This window comes from Rousettus aegyptiacus, unplaced genomic scaffold, assembly GCF_014176215.1.
Source record: "Rousettus aegyptiacus isolate mRouAeg1 unplaced genomic scaffold, mRouAeg1.p scaffold_m13_p_8, whole genome shotgun sequence".
NCBI lineage: Eukaryota > Metazoa > Chordata > Mammalia > Chiroptera > Pteropodidae > Rousettus > Rousettus aegyptiacus.
In genome coordinates this window covers 15862368-15882910 of record NW_023416311.1, presented here as the reverse complement: position 1 = coordinate 15882910, position 20543 = coordinate 15862368, and the positions used below count along the sequence as shown (strand labels likewise).

Genomic DNA, 20543 nt, shown 5'->3' with positions numbered 1-20543 from the left:
GCAAGATAAGACGGGAGGGTCATGGGAGGACCCTCCCTACCACCGGCCCCCCGCCTTCCCAGAGGCAGTGTGAGAACCCTTGAGGACGATGGCCCTCTGGCTACTGCAGTATAGCTCAGGGCTGGAGTGGGACACCTGTGCCAGGAGCTAACTGGGGAACACAAAGATGGGGGTGGGAGCTGTTTCTCCATAAGACCCTTAAGCAAGCAGAAAACTGGCTCTCAGGGCCAAGCTACCACACAGACATGGGGAGGGCCAGGCCAGGATAGAGGACTGTGACCTGTGGCTGCCAGGATTTGGGCTTAGCATGACCTTGATTCGACACTCCGCCCCTGGCTGAGCGAACAGCCACAGCCCGGGAGATGACTACTTGAAGGGGAAACAGCCAGGTACGTGCGCTGCAGCCAGACCTTGGCCACAGGCAGCAGAGAGGGGGTGTGTGATGAGGCAGGGCCATAGAAACCTCCAGATGCTCTAACAAAAACGCCCTGGTGTGAAAGGAGTTTCTACCTGAACTGAGGGCAATGGCTTTTATACTACACCAGAAAAAAAACAATGAAATCAGGCAAGAGGTAACCAGTGACCCTGGAGGGTGACCTCAATTGCATGCCCCAGACATACACCATGGCTCCAATGGTGTGCGGTGAGAGCAGTGTCCACCCTGTCCATGCGGGCATAGCCAGCAGGGAGAGGGGGCAAACGTGGAAGGTCCTGGAAAGGGAGGGCGGGGCCCGCCTGGCAAAAGAGGTGGTACACATACTCCCTGAAGCAGAACGTGAGCAGCCACCTAAGGACCTGGGGCAGGACAGACCACGCGGGGGAAGCAGCAGCGCCAGGCCTGGTCCCGGCTGTCACCCTCTCCTTCCTCTCCCCACACGTTGGGCCAAGGACAGACAGCTGGTATCTCAGAAACAAACAAGGACTCACCCCATCCACGGCCTCCAAGTCCAGGCGCAGCTGACTCTGCAGCGAATGCAGTTTGGGAAGCGGGATGGTGCCAATGTCGCCGCAGCCCCTCAGCCCAGGGAGCGTGGACATGCCCCGGCTCTCCAGCTCTTCCTGCAGCTGCCTGAACTGGGCCTCCACCTCTTCCTTCTTCTGCAGTGCCAGCTGCCGGGCGCTGTCGGCTGCCAGCGCACGCTCCTTTGCCTCCTTGGCCTCCCGCTGCCATGCATCACAGGCCTGAAACCCACGGGGCTGCAGTGGCCAGCGTTGGGGAGGGGGTACCCTACATGCACATCAGTTTCACCTCAGTGCTTACCTGTTTCACCTGCTGCCAGGACTCCTCCCACTGCCTGATCTTCTTCTTGGCCTCGTCCAGCTGCCGCCTGACCCGTGCCAGCTCTGCACCATTTGGACTCGCGCTTGCAGAGGATGTGGGGCCGGCATTCAGAATGGGGGATGGGCTAGGAGAGAAGCTGCCAGAAACAAAGTCCCAGATGCTCCCAGGAACGCTGGTCAAACCTGAGTGAGGAGGAGACAGGCGATGTCAGCCCCAGGTGCGCTGAGACTTCATAGATGTCTTCTGAGCAGGTTCTGGGACCTCTGGGGCTCCACTGACAAGGCCATTGTCCCTGACTTTCTGACCAAGATTTAAACAGAAAAGTAAATAAATTCGAAGTTTCTGTGACTGCATTGTGTGGCGTAGCAGTTCTCAAACTCTGGTCTCAGGAACTCTTTACACTTGTGGAATCTTCAGACTCCCAAAGAGCTTTTGTTTACCTGGGTGACACCTGTTGTTATATAGAGTCACGTGGCACTTAACGAGGGATACTCTGAGCAAATGCATCAATCATTAGGTAAACATCACAAGAGTGCACTTACACAGACCTAGATGGTCTAGCCTGCTACACACCTGGGCTCTACGCTATAGCCTATTGCTCCTAGGCCACAAACCGGTATAGCATGTTACTGTACTGAATACTACAGCCAGTTGTTAACATATGGTATTTGTCTATCTAACACAGAAAATGTTCATAAAAATACTGTATAAAATATTAGAAAAACAGTACACCTATTGTATAGGGTATTTACCACGAATGGAGCTTGCAGGATTGGGAGTTGCTCTGGGGGAGTCAGTGAGTGATGAGTACCTTCAGGCCTGAGACATTACTGTGCACGACTAGAGCCTCAATAAGCACTGTCCCCAAACCCTCCCCGCTGCTTCCTTCTAACAGCATCTGAAATGCTCCATGAACAGAGATGTGGGGGTGGACTGATTGGAAATATCGAAGAGAAACTGACCGGGAAAACATCACTGTAATAGTGACTGTCAGGAGGGAGCGAAAGGTGGCCTGAGGATCAGTAGGAATAAGAAATCAAGATGGAGAGATAAAGGAACATAGGGGATTGTCGTGGAAATGTGGTTTTGGCCACAGCATGTTGGAGCAGTGGTTGGGTCAAGGAACTTTGTGGTATTCATTTAAAAAAAAAAGGTGTTTAACACAGAGAGGTTATAAAACTGAGGAATCAATCTTTTGACTTTGGAAATTTATTTTTGACTCCCTTCATCCGTCTGGCAGAAAAGGCTCTCTTTGGCATTAAATTAATGGAAGAGAAAAACCTTACTTACTACGCTTCACGTCATTACACCTGAAAATATTTCCAAACTACAGGGACAGGTTGGCTCCACATTACCACAGAAAGCTGCTTCTAAAGTCGCAGTGGCACTTAATATTTATTAAAGTTGCTCCTGTGTGGAACTGTGTCCTTGCACAGGACCTTAGCTCAACAAAGAATTTACAGCAGTGTATTCTGGAGACCATCAAGTTAGATCTGAGATGGCTACGGTGCCCTCTGAATATGTAGCACTGTGGGGACAGGAGCCTCTGTGCTGAAACAGTTCAGTGGCTGGCTGACTGAGATGTCATCTGCGTATTCAAAATTGAAGTGCTGTGAGTGAGAGGGAATCTATTTGCCAAGTCCCACAGATACTGCTCCCATTAGAGATAAAAATTCCACCCAAACCACGCATCATTTCCATTTCTCACAGAAAATTCGGCTCCATTATTATCTTATAGGATCGCCATTGTACATACAGTCTATCACTGACCGAAAAGTCGTTACATGGTGCATGACCGTTTAGGAATTAAACAGATGTTTTAAAACATTCTTTTAAGTATAACAGACTATATAAGATAAGTAACATTTTTCAATGAAAAAATAATGCAAAATAAGAAATGGCACTGTTTTCTGTTCTCACAAATCTGTCCGCTCCTGCACGGGGTCCCTGGTGACACTGCACCTCTGCAGCCTCAGAGATCCCAAAGCATGTGTGAGAAAGGCAGGTCACGCCGCAGTGTTGTCACGACTGTGTCTCAGGATCCTGGACACACTGAGACCCCAAGAGAGGCTGGCATGCAACACCCCATCTAGAACCCAGGGCACCTCCAATGAACCAGCAGACACATGGAACACGGGTTGGCCTAAGGTAAGTGCCAAGGCCCACACCACAGGGAGTGTGGAGGGCGGCATGGGGAAGCCTTGGTTTAGTCAACTGTAAACCGTCACTATAGGGCGGCCCTCCCCGCAAACCCTGGCTCACCTAGGGAGTTGTAGGACGAGGCTGAGGAGCCCAGCATCCTGGGCTCCGACTTGAGGGGTGGCGGCTGCTGGGGGGGCGTCATGGCCGAGGAGACGAGCGGCCCCGACAGGGACTGGGAGAGAGAACTGAGTGGGGAGGTGGACAGGGACGACGAGGAGTGCAGGGATGGGGAGCGGGCCAGGCAGCCCGGGATGGTGACGGGTGCGGAGCCCCCAGGCAACCTCTGACCTGCAGGGGGACAAAGAGGGGCGGCTGCTAGGGGGCCCAGGCATGCAGCCACCACGTGAAGATGCAGAGCCAGAGCTCCCCCCAGGCTGAGATGTGGCCGCCGCCCTCACCACTCAGACAAGTATCGAATGCACAGAAAGCAAAGGGGTTCAGTGGGGTCCCACAGAGGCCAGACACCCACAAGGCTCCGCCCACTGACCTACCCGCCCTCCCCCCGGCGTGGTGGTCCCAGTAATTTTAGAACCCCCATAAATGGTTTCATTTCTTTTAACATCAGAAGAAAACAATGAACTTTTAGTCAAATAAAATTATTCAATATATGTCAACATATTCATCTTTATGTCAATGTAGTAGTTAAAACATCTAGAAAACTATGAAGGCCGGCCATCCCTGTCCCCCATCCCACCCTCACCCATTTCTGCAGGGCCTCCTTTGCTTAGATGGAGGTAAACTGAGGAAGTGGGAGGCTGACCCAGCCCAGGCTGCAGGAACCTGAGGCAGGGGGAAATGGGACCCATCCCAACCTAGGACCACTTAAGAATTCTTGAAAGGCCCAGCTGCCCTGGCTGCCCTGACAAGAGCTCCAGGTGCCAGTGCTCTTACCTGTGGGTCCCAGATCACTGCTGTCCTGTTCATCCAGCTCCTTATCTAGTGTGGCAAGGCTTACATCACTAAGGTGGAGATCTAAGGCAGAGCCTATCCAACCAGAAAGACATCGAGTTAGCACTCAGAAACATGTAGAGCCACAACGAGGAGAAGGCCTGGATCTCCGGGTCGGGGGAGACCGCGGCCTCAGAGACGGGGGCCGAGAAAGGGCCCCCTGCCAGTCTCCCAGTTAGACTTGCTCTCTTCTTCTGCAGAACCAGAGCACCTTGGCGTCCCACATGTGGTCCCCGCAGCATGGCCTCGCTGAACTGCCGTGTTTCTACGTTTACGTTTGTAATCACTGCGTGACATTTGACCAAGCAAATATACTTCACCAGTAAAAAAAAAAAAAAAAAAAAAAAAAAAAAAAATTCCACAAGGTTGCTGTCCATGGAAAACCAGTTCACAATGGTACAAGGTCATAGTTGTGCTGTGTGCTGACGCGGGGATGCTGACCTCCATCCACACTGGGGTCATGACAGGGAGACCTGCAGCTTGTTCTTCCTTCAAACACTGAACAGGGTTCCATTTCCACCCTGTTCCACCAGGGACCCCAGGGTGGCCCAGGCATATCTATTAAAGAAACAGGGGAATAGAAAAACACAGGTCCTTGAGAGCTGGACCCCCAGCTCCCCAAACTTTTGCCAACCTGGAGTGGAGCAAGAAGAAGCCTTGGGGTGGCTGAGGTCAGGCTAGCCAGCCTCCAACGCCAGAGCCCATCTTGTAAGTTCCCGAAGTCACACAGAATCAGCTCAGGGAAGGGAATGCAGGAGCTCCTGGGACACACCTCATGGGCCTGTGCCACCTTCCCAACTCAAAGTCAGGCAAGCTTGGTGGCACTGAAGGCACAGCACGGTTCTGCCAATCAGTGCCTTTCACACCCCACCTCTGGGGGCCCACTTTGCCCTGCCACAGTACCCCCTCCCAGAAGCAGGGGGGCCTATCCTGTGTGGCTGAACCCTGTCTCCCATATTAGCTCGGTCCCCCATGATGCCTGGTCAGATGTACCAAGTCCCATTTTAAGAGACCACAAAGTCACCCTGTCCCCCGCTCCTGGGACAAACGTCTCTGCACAGGCCAGGGGATGCACTACAGAGACCCTGGTCAGACCTGCTGCTCTGGGTCAGAAAGATGGGCCAGAAAAATGGGCTTCTAGAGCCCTTTGCCTCTGCCCTGCCCCAGGCTGCCTGGTTCCAAGTGTTGCAGAGTCTCTGGATCATGTGTGAAGAGCAACATCAAGTGAGAGCTGCCCTGGGAAAGAGGCCACTGCCCAGCTCTGACCACATCCCACACTTGGCTCAGCCCAGACTCCTGGCTGCATCAGAGAGACAGCCATGTCTCCTGCACAGGGTCATGCCAGGAAGCGGCAGGGCCTAGGCTGCAAAGAGTGGCCAGGCTAGGGTTGTTTTAAATGACTGCATTTGAATCCAAGAGTCAGTTGAAGGCTAAGCCAAGGAAGGAGACAAAAGAGCAGCTAGGGGAACAGAGGAACCAACCTGTGCCATGGTGGGCGGGTGTGGGGGGGCTGCTGTCTTTTTAAATGAGACACATTTACTGTATCGGCGGCATGAAACGTAGGACAAGAGATATGTGACTTCCAAAGATCATTAAGTCCCCAGCACATGCAGATTCATGGAGAACTGGCTACAGGACGCATGTAAAGCGGACTTGGGGTACAGGCCCAACAGGGTCCCACAGCTGCGCTGTCCTTTCCCCATTCAGCCCTGGTTGGGATCATGTGGGCTGACCACAAGAAGGGCTCCTCGCTGATGCTGGGTGCTAGGCTTGCACATCTGTGAGCCATCATCGGCTCTGGCCTCCGTGGTGTAAGGCCCGTCGAGCACAAAGGTAGGCAGATGCAGAGGGCTTGCTTCCGGGACATGAGGGAGCCGCCCTGCCTGGTGAGGCCCAGGGCCTGCCTCTTTGTTTCATCACTGCTGCCTATGTACGTGATCCCAACCTGACCCTGCTCAGAAACCAAGGCCAGGAGCACAGAGTGAGTTGAGGACCATGCTCTCTATTGGCCAGAGAGAGTGCTGGAGGGCCTCTAACCCTGGAGCATCAGGGTCAGACTGCCAAGACACCTGAAGAACCAGTCCTGTTACTAGGAGCAGTGGGGAAATGCCCAGGCCCTGCCTATCTGCGAAACTATTCACACAAAGGTGTTAAGGACTTTGAAGATCTTATCTGGAAAGGTGAACACTCAGGGGTACCACTGATCCCTCACACAGACCAGGACCCCAGCTCTGACCCTCTCTACAGCCCCCAGATTCCGACTCGTTGCTCTGGAATGTGAGGCGGGAAGGTGCTGAGCCTGTGACACTGGCCCTGCAAACACCTAACCCTACGAGGATGTCTGTGGGGAGGAGCAGACAGCAGGCCCCAGGCTGGCAGCACTGCAAGCTCTTCAGTCCCGGGGAAGGTGACAGCATTCCTCATGGTGGCCTCCTGTGACAACAGCAGCAATGAGATGCTGCCCGGCAGCACCTGCACAGCCGGACCGGCTTCTTCAACAGGTTCCCCAATACACCCAACACCATGGCCAAGGACCAGCTGATGTGAAAAAAGTCTGATGCCACAGTTGTGACGAAAGACCCTCAGGGAGACCCTGAAGGGGAAACCTAGGGGAGCAGCGCCCACCTTGGGCCTGCACAGGCTGATAGTCCTCCTGCGGAGTCCCTCTGTGGGTGCCCTTCTCCGTCAGCTGTGCTGCTCAAGCCCTTCTTCGCAGCAAGCTCCTCTTGCTCCATGGGCAGCTTCTTCCTAACATCCAGGACCATAGGGGCCTTCGTGTCTGGAGGCTGCTGAAACCAGGCACCACATGCCAGGCAGCTTCAAACACCAAAAATCCATTCGACCAGTTCTGGACCCAGTAGCCGGGATCAAGGTGAGTGGGGCTGCACTCCCTCTGGAGGCTCTGGGAGGCCCTTCAAGCTTTGGACATTGCTGCCAACCCTTGGCCTACCTTGGCTAGTGGATACAACACTCACCTCTGCCTCCCTTGTTACCTGGCTGTCTCCGCCCCTGTGTCTGTTATCCAAATCTCCTCCTCCTTATAAGGACAGCAGTCATTTTGGATTAAGGCCCATGCTAATGACCTAATTTTACCTTGATTACATCTGCAAAAACTTCCCAAATAAGGTCACATTCCCAGGTGAGGGGCAAGGAGGTAGGACTGAGAAATATCTTTCTGGGGGACATATTTCACCCTGAAACAACGAGGACCATCTGGGGACAGCCCCCACCCAACCTATCCCCTCCAGGCTGTGTTCTGGTGCTTAAATGGGCACCTTCCACAGACCCGGCAACCTGCTACCAACAGACCTGTGTCCTGTTGCTATGAATTTGCATCGTGGGTCCAGTCTCTTGCTCCCACCTGCTCCCTGCGGCTCTGCAGCCCGTCACTCAAGCCCACCCTGTCAGCCTGCCCTTTACTTCTTGCCATCCTCACTTTCTGTCTCATTCTTCAAACTGCTCAGACCTTGCTCTTCAGCGCTCAGCCATTCCCCAAAACCCCTCTGGTCAAAGGTGGCCCCCTGCCCACCTTTCTCTCCTGTTCCTCCTTCTCCTCTGCCTGGGGCCACTTCTTGGACCTCCCACCCTCCTTGGAAGCTCAGCAGCCATTCTATGCCCAGACACACGTGGATTCTGCAGCCCTTGCCTCCAGATGCCCCGGATTCCCCAGCATGGCCACATTGCCTCCTTCTACCAGGGAGAGGCCCCACTACTGCATCAGCTGTCTCAAACTGCATACAGGTGCCCCCCTCAAGCTGGTGCACCTAGGTCCACTCACTCAGTAGAAGCCCTTAGCTCCTCCTCCTCTCACGACCCTCATCAGTAAGGACACTAAGCTCCAGCCACCTCTGCAGGCTGCCCTTCACAGTGACCTGCACTATCCCAGGAGTGACCTTTCTATAATGCTAACCCCATCATGTCACAATTCCTGTCTCCCAAAAAGACTGCACATCTTGGCAGGCAGGTCAACACTTGCTGGCCCGACTCTGCCTCACCCTGCCGCTACCCGAAGCAGCCTTCTCATCCCAGGAATGACTCCCTTTCTATCCTCAAAGGACACTATGACACTACTATAGGCTGCAGCCTGACATAGCTTCCATTAGCCTCATTTGTCATGGGAGAACTCCTGCTCAGCCTCCAAAACCTTTCTCAGAATCTCCCCCTGCTCCATTCCTGAGCCAGTGCTGACCAATGTGCAGACACCCTGCCCCTCCCCTTCCCCCACCTCTCCAGGCTCTCTGTGCTGCAGCCAAAAGAATGGAGGCCCAAACCTCCCCTTCATGAGCTGGCCTGGCACATCTACTCAGCCTGGGGTCCCAAGTCTCTGTCCTGGCTATGCTACTAAATCAGACCTAAGAACACAGACTCAGCCCTCGGAATCAGCAGTTCTGAGATCAGGTTAGGGATGGTCAGCTTCAAAGATAGTGGAGTTTCAGAAGCAATTTGAATAATAAAGGCGCAATGAACGAATGACTGGGTGGATGGGAGAAGCAAACTGGACTGCGGGAGCCTTTTCCCACCTGGAAGTGACTTATCTCACCATGCTCCCCTACCCCATGAGTCAGCACACAGGTGTAACGGTGCTGCCCCCTCAATCACAAAGTCAGCACAAGAGGGGCCAATCCCTACCTGACAAACCACAGCCTGCGTTGGGCTTACAAGGCAGAGACAGCTGCTCCCAGGATGTGTCCTGGCCCACTTTCTCATTAGCAGTATTTTCTCATCCTACCACATCTTGCTTTTCCCAGAGATTAGACTCAGGTCTCCTGGGATACTCTCTTAAAAGAACTGACTTTCAAAAAGGCTTTAATACTCAAAATCCAGATGAATCCAGATGCTTAAACTGTGCCATCTGACTCAGAACCGGCCTGGCCAACATATCAGGAATCGCCCAGATGTTAATGATAAATTAGCTGAAAGCTGCTGAGTAATGGCTCTGGCAAAGCCCTGATCGCGACGTGACAAAGCACATTCGAGAGGCGCCGCGGTCCCCTGGGGTCAGGGGACACACGGGGACAACACACACAGTGCAGAATTAAAGGCCGCATTGGAGGACCCCGAGGCTCCCCGCACCCACCGATCCAGGCAGTCCTCCCCCAACTTCAGGACGGAGAAGCACCTGGCATACCCGCTCACCCTTCGGTCTGAGTTTTCGCAGGCGGCGATTCACAGCGGGACGAGACAGGAAATAGTCCTCTCGGGAGCAAGAGACCCACCTCCGTTAGGTAATGCAGGCTCTCCTGGAGAAGCCTCGCGGCTGGCGCCCCCCAAGGGAACAGCAGGAGCCTCTGCAGAGCAGGCTCCTCAAGAGGACACGTCTGCATTCACCTCATTCCGCAGCCCCTAGGAAACGCGGTACCAATCCCTGGCTGTCACACCTGGTCCGGGAGCGGGCACCGCGGACCAGTGCGAGGAGCACCTGGAGGGGAGGGGAGGCACACCTAGAGAGGGAAGTTGGCGGTACCACACCTGAGGGGGGCGCACGGCCCGCTCCGCAGCTTCGCAGAACGACGACCGGTACCTGACAGTGCAGGGCTGAGGATGCTGACTCACCCTCCGCCGCCACCACCTCGGATTCAAATACGGCCCGCGGCCCGCGCCCCGCCCACCCCACGCCTGCCCCGCCCATAGGTGACGCAAGCCTAAGACAAATCCTGCCCCTGATTACGCAAGCCTTAAACGGGCTCCGGTCCCGCACGCACCGGCCCCGCCCCTGATGACGCAAGCCACAGACGTGCCCCGCCCCCAGCCCCGCCCTTCGGGGAACCAAGGATCCCACCGCCTTTTGCTGCGGGTCGCTGCGGGTCACTCCCGGCAATGAGCTCTGCAGGTTACTAGTTTAATGGTCACTATTTTAATCAGAAACCTGTTCGTATGAAGTGAAAAGCAAAGAAAATCTGTCAAGCGGCCCCGAAATTATTCCACTAAATCCATTAAATACGGAATAGCTGGGAAACAGCACCCATTTTAGTTTAAATAAATGACTGAATTTAAAAATGGATTATTTTGACTCAATGCATTAGCAACAATATAATCTGAATGAAACTGCACCTGTTAGCCCCAAAGCAGGTAGGGTGGGCACTCCAGGTCCTTGGAGTCCTCAGCAATACAAAGACTGCCCAACTAGGGCCTTCCTGGGGTCAGAAAGCAGTTCTGAGGTTCCATTATTTCCCATAACCCCAGGCACGAGTATTTGGGATATAGCCTTATCATGATCTCAGGAGGGAGGTCAGAGAAAATAGGAGGATCCCACAGACAGTTGAGACTCATTATTTTAACAACAGCAATAAAAACGTATTATCTGTAAATGGAGGTGATGTTTATCCTGGAAAAACCACACCTCTTCACCTCCCTGTAACTGGTTCAGGAAATATTTAAGTCATTGAAAGAACACACAGCAAGATGGTCAGTGACATACTAAAACACGCGGAGGATGCCCCTCAGTTGTTAGATAATGGCTAGAAAAATTACTAGAAATATGCTAACTCCAATCTTAAGTCATCACTCCCATTTTCATTCCCCTAAAGCCTCCATCTCTGCCTTGCACTTCGGCTGTGCAGCTGCCCCAGCAGAAGGAGGACTCATCCAATCTGCAGCCCCAGGCTCCTGGTGAGGCCAGTGTTCCCATGACCATATGCAACACAGCCAAAATGACAGATGACCAAAAACACACGTCTGGCTTTTCCACAAAAATTTACATTCTGCAACATGTCTGAAATAGATTCTTACAGAAACATGACAATGTAAGTGCTAAGAGAAGTCAGGGAGATGAGGAGAGTCTTGGGCTTACCTGGGACGGACTCCAGGGCACCACTGGTAGGGTCAAGCAGGTGGGCACGGGCCGGGAGTGCAGGCAGAGTGGTGGGGGAGGAGCCACCGGAGCCAGTGCTGGATGCCAGGCTGGACGCCACGCTGGAGCTCACACTGGGAGCAAGTGGGTGAACCACTGCAAACACCGCCAGATGGTTCTGTGCAAAGACACAAACGAGATGAGCAGAAGCACCTGCACAGACAACAACAGCATGACCTTAAGGCGGAGTGCTGGCCAACTTCTAGTCCGAAAGCAAAAAAATAAAGTAGACATTTCCCCTAAATGTCTACTTGCTTACAATGACAGCAGCAGGCAGAACTGCAAGCTGCCGATCACCCAGGGATGGGAACAAATGCATTTAGAAAGTGTGTCATCTAATGAACTATTCTGCAAAAAGCAATTTTCAAAAGCAGGCATACGGCAATAGAAAACGACCCACCAAGAGACATAACTAGAGAGCCGGCCCCCTTCTGAAAACATCAATGAACTGGTCCTATGACTTCATTACCCAAAAAAAAAGTAAAAAATGGAGGCAATTCACACTACTTTTATTTACTAGATAACAGATTTAAAAAACAAAGAACTAGCACAAACTTGATGAAGAGCCAGTAATGTGGAAGGCTGTGTGCACAAGAAAAACACTCAATGAAAATGACACGGGACAGGGCTGCAAGCCAGACCTCAGGGCTCTGTGCAGCAGCTGCATCTACACAGCAGACTCCGGGGTCACTAGGAAATCAGGACGCAGAACTATATCAAGGTAAAATGGTGTGATGTCTGGGTTCTGCTTTAAAATAATACCAGAGAAGTTAATCTGAAGGTGGGGCGGCTACAATAAGGCCAGCGACAAGGTGAGGTTACTATTTTGTCAGCTTACGGGAAGGTTTTCATAATGGTGTTACTGTGCATTGTGTCAGACAAAAATCTGACACAGGACAGTTCTTTGGAACAAATGTGTCCTGGCTCTGAGGCCTCGTTCTCTGTGTTCATGAGCTCCCAACCCCCTCCTGGCTTTGCTCAAGAGAGGCGCCCGTGACAGACCATCATTCCACGAGTGCAAAGACCCTAGAACTGATCACCACTGCATGTTTGAGGTTAAAATTTAAAAATAATTCAAACCGCAGAAGTCTGGAGAGCAGTGTCCCCCAACACTTCCTGGGGTCACCCACAAGTGGGCTTCCCTGTCCTTCCATCTGTGGAGGTGGGATCACAGGCCTCCCATTCCTCTCACCCTCTGCTGGGCTACGTGCTATCTCCAGGTGGGCCAGGGACCACTGTAACCCACAGATGACACTGCATATGCCTCAAATTAAACCCCGCACACTGAGCCCAGCTTGGAGCCACCAGACTGAGGCACTTGCTGTGACTTCATCCACCCACACAAGTCACAGTGCAGGAGGATGTGCCCCCTCAAAGACACCAGGTAACACTTTGTCCTAAAAACTGACAACAGCATCCTAGCTGGCCCTCTTCCTAAGGCCACAGTAGTTATGGATGTACCAGGACAGGTCAGGAGTGGAGTCCCCATCATCAGGGAAATCAGACACACATAGCAAGATGGGGACTATGCCCCCTCTAATGCCAGTTTTGTCTACCTGTTCTTTTTTTATTTCCTTATTATGGGAAAATATACATGACATAAAATTTACTACTTTAACCACTTTTAAGTGTAAAGCTCAGTGGCATTAAGTACATTTACACTGTTGTGCAACATCACTACCAGCCATCTCCAGAATGTTTTCATCTTCACAAACTGAAACTTACTCCCCATCCCCACCTGCCCCAGCCCCTGGCAACACCATCCTCCTTTTTGTCTGTAACAATCTGACTCTGGAATCATACAATATGTGGTCTTGTGTAGCTTAATTCACTTAGCATATCTTCGTTATAGACTGAATATCTATGTCTGACACTCCAAGATCTGAATGTTGAAGCCCTAACCTCCAATGTGATTGTATTTGGAGACAGTTCCCTTAAAAGAGGTGATTAAGGTTAAATGAGGTCATAAGAGTGGGATCCTGATTCGAGAGAAGTGGTGTCCGTGAAGATGAAGAGACACCAGAGATGTGAACACACAGAGGAAAGGATGTCAGCACACAGCAAGACGCGCGCCAAGGAGAGAGGGCTTGGAGAAATCAAACCTGCCCACACTTTGATTTGGGACTTCCAGACTCCAAAACTGAGAAAACAAATTTCTATTATTTTAGCCAGCCGGTCTATGGTACTGTTATGGCAGCCTGAGCTAATATAGTCTTCAAGGTTCATCCATGTTGTAGCATGTGTCAGAATTTCCTTCCTTTTTAAGGCTGAATAATAGTCTACTGTACACACGTACACACGTACACACACACACACACACACATTTTATTTATCCATTCATCTGTCAGTGGGCACTTGGGTTCCTTCTACTTTTGGCAATTTTGAATAAAGCTGCTATGAACGTGAGCGTACAAATATCTCTTTGAGATCCTGCTTTCAATACTTTTGGGGTATATACCCAGAAGTGGAATTGCTCTATCACATGGTAGTCCTATTTTTAATTTTTTAAGGAACCAGCATACTGTTTCCCAATGCATAAAAGTTCTAATTTCTCCACATCTTCACCAACATCTGTTATTTTCTGTTTGTTTGTTTCTTACAGCAGCCATCCTAATGAGTGTGGAAGTCGTATCTCATTGTGGTTTGATTTGCATTCCCCTGATGACCAGTGGTGTTGAGTATCTTTTCATGTGCTTGTGGGCTATTTGTGTATCTCTTTTGGAGAAATCTCTATATAAGTCCTTTTGACCATTTTTCAATTGTGTTGCTTTGCTGTTGAGTTGTAAGAGTTTTTTTATAAGTCTCTGACATTAACCCCTTATCGGACATGACTTGCAGATGTTTTCTTCCATTCCATGGGCTGTCTCTTCACTCTGTTGAGTTTTCTTTGACACACACACAGTTTTTACTTTCGATGAAGCACAATTTATCATTTTTTCTTCTGTTGCCTGTTTTTGGCATCATATTCAAGTGTCTGCCTGTTTTTAGTAAGGCTGTACAAGAGCAACTTCCACCAACACTAGACACTTGGCCACAGGGACCCTGGGGTAACTTGGGGACCCTATCAAAGTGACAACTTTGAAAGCCTGCGTTGTTAACCAGGAAATGACTCCACGAGGTACTCAGGATGATGACTCTGTGCCCAACCTTGCTACTCTCACAAGGGTCATGTGCTCTGGGGCTGGGGGCTGGCGCCTGGCTGCCTCACACTGGGCCTCTCAGGTGGGGCAATAGTGAGTCTTGGGCTTTGGGCAAAACGCGGATGGGTTCTCCGCAGTCTCTCAGGGTGCATGGAAAATTGTGTGGACCACAGGGGCGCCTCGACTGAACGATGGTGTAGCCATCAGCAAAAGAGATGTTTTGCTTGGCACATTCTGCCAAGTGTTGCCTAGTGAGCAAGAGGCTTCTGAGAAAGAAACCACTCAGGAAGGAAGACAGAAGTTGGGGAGTAGACTGTACTAAGCAGGAACTAAATCACCCTAGTTTATCAAAGAAAACTCTGGAAGAAAAGGCACCAATGCTCCCCATTCCCACCCAATGGCTGAGGCCCCCCAAACAAGGGCTACTACAGGGGCCTGAGGACACAGAGACCCACAGTTACAAAGAGGAAACAGGAGGTCCCAGGGATGGAGGAGCTGGTGCTATCCCCTGGCCAGGGTAGATGGGCTTCCACGTGCAGGGAAGGGATCCCCTGGGGCAGCCGTCAACCCGGCAGAGCTGCCAGGCTGGCCTCAAAGTAACAGTGCTCCCTTGGTTTACCCTTCGGCCCTTCACACTGAACAGGAACCTGGAGAAGGGTCCTGGAAGAAATGCTGGGAACATTAACCTGGCCTAGGGACCCTCGGAACTGGCTCTCCGATCCTGCTTCTGCCTGGTGCTTGCTGCCCCTGGAGCCCGGCTTTGGGACTGGACAGCCTCTGGGCACAGGTGAGAGCTGGCTGGTAGACGAACCTGTCCAGATTACTCACAGCGCCAGAGGAGCGGGGCTGCCACCACAGCGTGAGGATGCATCAGGCAGTGTGGGGGGCAGCATGATCACCTCAGGGCAAGTCATATAGCATGATGTCCCCAGGCTCCCTCTCCTGGGCTTCTGGGCCCTCGGCTGGTGTGGGATCCTGCTGGGGGCAGCTCCCTGAGCATTCCCTCCCACTCCTTTCCAGGACGTTCTTCTACGGCCCAGAGATAGGCAACATGCCCATGGGTGACCTTACTGCTAACATTTCGTGTTTCGGATTCTTAATAAACATCTTGTCAATTTGGATTTCTTAAGAAGAAAAAAATCACGAAATAACTAAGTTGAATTTTTACTTTCAACTAGCCTTCCGCTGATTTCAAACACGTGCTTCAGACGCTTCTACTAGAACAAAAATGACTAATTTGCTCCAGACAGCCATTTGGGAGGTGCCCTCAGTGGGGATGTCCAGAAAACCAGGAGAGAAGGAAACAAAAGGTGTTACACCTATATAGGAATTTAAAAATTAAGATCACAGCAGAGGCAGTGACAACTGGCTGAAGTCTTGGGCCAGAGAGGTGAGCATTCCCTGCCTGGCACTCCACACCCCCAGGACTTCTAAATGTTTACAACTCTCTGCCTTTTTTACAGTGGAGAAAAACAAGGGTTTAAGGTCCTTAGGGCAGCGGTGTCCAGAAAAAAACATTGCTTCTCAAAACAAACAACTCGGTTTGAACAAGCATGTGGGAAGCTGGGTTTTGCTGAACAGAAAGAAAGGCCTCAACTTTGCTGAAATCTCAGGACAGTCAGGGGGTGGGGAGGGCGTCCCTAGGATGGGTTAGTATTCCCAGCGTTTCTCCTGGAACCCCTCTCCAGGTTCCTGTTCAGTTCGAGGGGACACTGTTACTTTGGGACCAGCTTGGCAGCTCCCATGGGTTGACAGCTGCCCCCAGGGACCCCTTATTCTGGCCAGAGGACAACGCCAGACCCTCCATCCCTAGGACCTCCCGTTTCCTTTGTCAGCAAGAAGCCCCCCACTCGGCCTCACTGAGAAGGGGAAAACAGTCAACAAATGTTGACCTTGCAAATGTTGCCTTTTTTACAAACCTCAGCGAACACACTAACCATTATCTCACATGTGACAATTAACTGTGACTTAGAGAGACCAAGTCAGGCTCATCTTATACACTGTGGTGGCCTGAACTGTGTCCCCAGAACCTCATATGTTGGAGTCCTGACCCTAGAAACCGCCAAGTGTGACCTTACTTGGAGACAGGATCTTTACTGAGGGAACAGAGTTAAGATGAGGTCATTAAGGTGGGTCCCGATGACTACGACTGATGTCCTTTTTAAAAAGGGAACATTTGGAGACAGACACAGGAAGACAAGATGGAACAGGGAGAAGACAGCACCTACAGGCCCAGGACAGAGGCCAGGGACCTCTGGCCTCCAGATTGCAAAAATTAACTTCTATTGTTTAAGTCTCATCCGTGGTGCTTTGTTACGGCAGCCCCAGGACATTGACAAGGACCGGCTAGTTCTTATTCCTCCGTGGAGGAAATTCTCAGAGGTTTGGGTTTTGTTGCTTCCAAGGTACAGGCAGGCCTTGTTTTATTGCGCCTCGCAAATGTTGCGTTTTTTACAAACTGAAGGAAAGACCTTCCACCAGCAAAAGGATTATGACTCACTTCATTCCCATATTTGCTTTATTGCAGCGGTCTGGAACCCAACCTGCAATATCCCCAAGGTCTGCCTGTACGACACAAATTTTTTTAGACATTAAAACAAAGGACATATGGAATACACAGCTTTAAGAAGAATATAAGGAAAAACATAATTAACTTACACATGGACATTAACCAGGTCACTTTGTGAGTCAATAGTGAGTGAGTTAGAAAGCCATAACATGGCAGGTTCTCCAGACATAGAAATAACATGAAATCCTGCCTCAGGCACACGGTACCTGCTTACTGTCATGCTCACTGGCTTTCTGGCCGCCTTCAGCAGGTGAGTCCCTCCGCTTTGCCTGCAACAGAGAAAGCACTGATGTTGGAAGAAAAACTCAGTTGATGAAAAATATATAGAGACCTAAGTTTTGCTCAGAATGTAGAAAATGACAAGTACTAAAGTCTCATACAATGGAAAAGGCATTCAAATCAGCTAGCTCTTCATCAGTTCTCCTGAATTCCATTTCTCACACCTACACATTAAACTCTGACCTCCAAGCTAGTCTGTGTGAAGGCTGCATGTGACCTCCATGCACACTGAACCCACAATGTGGGCAAACCCCAAACAAAGCCTTTTACTGCAGGGCTGAGCCTCCAAAGCTGGGGAGTCATGGAAAGACCACCGTCTGAGGCAAAGCATGATGTAACACAGTTTTCTACCACCCGCCTCTCTGCATTTCCCTTTGTGAAGGTGTCCTCTCCTTTCCCCTCCCAGGAGGAGGACACCTCTTAAACATTAGAGACACTAATCACCTGGGAGACCGCAGGAGATTGAATCTGCATAACACATCTCACTGAAATAACCCTTATCTTCCATTATTTTCCCTCACAGATTTGCTTTACCACAATTTACCACCCCCAGAAGCAGAAATCTCTTTGTCTTGTCATTTCCTCACAATTTATTGCTTTGTTAGAAGGGCACAGAAGCCCCCAGATCTAACCAGGTCTTTGGGTTCTGACTTCTTTTCTGTGAAGGCCGCCATATGTGTAAGTAATAAGCCTTTTCTCCTGTTAATTTATCTTTCATCAGTTTAATTTGCAGGGCCTCAGTCATTGAACCTAAAGGGGTAGCAAGAAAAGATATTCTCTCCTGCACATATAAAAATTCTGACCCTGCTGAGTCACCTTCTGGGATAACTGTGCCTGATGATGGCTTTGGCCACAGAGAGCTCAGAGACCATACTCCTCCCCAGGTCAAACGTAAGCACGTGAACTGCAGACCAACATGTCCTTCAGAACTAAGGAGCAGCCTCATCTTTACACCTGTTATAAGTGTACTTGTAGCAGTGGCTTAGGTCATCCCGACCCCTCCTCCTCCTTTTTTTGGTTTCTGGATTTGCTGAAGGACCAAGAGAGCTCACTGAAGACAGAAGAAAAGGTGTCCAGGGAGGTGCTGACAGGGGCCCCTTCCTCCATCCCAACACTCAGCTGGGGGAAGCCTGTTGGGCTTAGCCCTGAGGTCATGCTGGTATGCCTGGCTTCCCTGCATTTCTCTTACCTGGAAGTGACCTCCCACCTGCAGTTTTGTGTGAGGGCCTCCAAAGTCACTGACCTGGGTATCAAACACGCTTTAAGGCTAAGTTGTGAATAAAAAACACAATTATCCTGAAATAGCTCTGCTCACCTTCAGGAAACAAGTACCAACTCTGGGCAGGCCCAAAGAGCTGCCCTGCAGTGAGATGTCACCCAAGCATCCAGGGCCCTCTCCTGCTGTCCCTGGCCTGTCCCTGGCCTGTGCCTTAACTCTGCTGGGGGAGTGGGGGCAGCTCGCACTCTGTGTGGTCAGCAACCCCCCATCACACAGGCGCTTTCACCAAAAGGTACATGAAGCAGTCACCTGTGTGTGGAACATTCTAGAATGAGACAGAACAAAAGCAGTGAGAGCAGCGTGCCCCAGACAGGGCATTGCATCCTCTTTTGCTTTTATGTTTAGTTCTGTCAAAGGTGATTGAGATTCAGAAACACTGGAAAGGGAAGCTGCCCTCCATGGAAATGACTCGTTTGGGACAGTGAGATCCACAATGAAGTCTGACATTCTCCAAGTGTCCCAATCAATCTGTTCCCTTAGAATCGTGCTGGAAACCAAATGTCCCCCATACCAGAGCCCAGAAGGGCGGCCCAAGCTAATCCCGAGTGCCTCAGCTCCTGACAGGCTTTCCTACATGTTTGAAATTCATCCAATTGTCTGCTGAAAATGTCACCAAAAAGGACTAGCCAATTTCAATGCCTTGGTCGCCCAGAAGTTGTCTTGATGTTTCCTACTGAAACAGTTTGCTCAAATCCTTTTAATCAACACTTCTGATAGAATTTTAACTTCTCCCTCAATTTCTACTCTTGGCCTTCAGGTCCACATGTGTTCTGTCTCACAGAAGGATGACTAGTTCTGCGTCCGGGCTAGAGCAGTGGTGATCCCATGCTGTGAATGCAGGAGATGCCACTGTTCACTTTAAAATAGTGTAATTTGCACATGTGAGTCTCTCCTCAGCGTAACTAAGGACCTTTGAGGTGGCATATCCAGGTGCAGCCCTGCCTAAGTGCTGTCAGGGCTCCGAGAGACGCCCCCAGGGCCCTAGTATCCTACCCCAGGGGAGGATGACAGGCTCACCTCCGAAGGCAGCCCAGTTCTCCACCTGTCTGAAGGAACTCAATTCCTTTTGTAGGTACATAGCCACTTTCTCGGTGACTCCAACATGACAAAAGAAAATGCTCCCATACCGGAGTCACCTAGCATCCCTGAGGAAGGGAGGAGGTCATTCCCACTCTCTCGAAATACCTGACGTGAGGGTACACACAGGGGGCACTACCACACCAGCGAGGGTGGGACACAAGGTCTGAACCCTGTCCCCACTGTTTTACTCTGCCCTAGATAATACTGGCTCCCAGAAGTGACCCCCCCCCACCCCATCTCTCAGTGCCCCAGCAAACCTCCAAAACCACTCCGACTGAGACCCTCGGGGGCACTCACTTGCCTACACCCACCCTCAGTCGGTCTTGCCCAGGTGTCTCCCCACTCACCTGGCTGCCAGCTCTTCGACCCCACCCGGAAATGGGGCCCCTTCTCTATGGTCAGTCTAACACTGTGCCTTCGCACACGGCTGGTATGTGTGTGTCTGGCAAACTGCAAGGCCCAGGCCAGGACTCGGCCAGACTCTTCAGTCTCCTAGAAGAAGCTGCCAACCCACAGGCAGACTGCCTTCAATTGCATCACCCAGAAATCACAACCATCTGCCCCTCACAGCTGGAATAAAACCAAAGGACAGAGCAGGCCGCCCACTGGCACCGTCCTCAGGACACCGTCCACTTACGTTTCCAGGCTGGCCGCTATTGGCTGAAGAGCTGCTGGCAGAGGCGAGATCTCGGCAGCCCCAGTCGTTGGCCATTCCCAGGCTCTCTGCCAAGAAAAGGGGGCAGGAGGCTTTGAGCAGCCACTAGCTGCACAGAGCCTTCAGTTAAAGGAATCCCCCAAACTAGGGAAAGGGTGTGCACTGGTCTCGTGACAACAATCTTCCCTGGTGACAGGGAAAGGGGGAGGCTGGAACATCGCATGAGCTGTCGGGGCAACGTGACCCTTGAGTCTCAGGT

The 20543-nt window shown here is 51.3% G+C and overlaps 1 protein-coding gene across 3 annotated transcripts in view; it reads right to left on the bottom strand.

Moving 5' to 3' along the window:
- The window catches only part of UNKL (unk like zinc finger), a 41417-nt gene that overhangs the window by 4798 nt on the left and 16076 nt on the right, over positions 1-20543 (bottom strand). Inside the window, exons 8-14 of one of the 3 annotated variants that reach the window (XM_016136643.2) lie at positions 20267-20352; positions 17198-17260; positions 11223-11400; positions 4376-4468; positions 3545-3772; positions 1262-1464; positions 928-1182 (exon numbers count right to left, since the gene is read on the bottom strand). In XM_016136643.2, the coding sequence (XP_015992129.2) occupies positions 928-1182; positions 1262-1464; positions 3545-3772; positions 4376-4468; positions 11223-11400; positions 17198-17260; positions 20267-20352 (1106 nt within the window). Of the gene's footprint in view, positions 1-25; positions 1183-1261; positions 1465-3544; positions 3773-4375; positions 4469-11222; positions 11401-17197; positions 17261-20266; positions 20353-20543 lie in introns of those variants that run through there. The other 2 variants (XM_016136642.2, XM_016136644.2) reach the window with 2 other exon arrangements.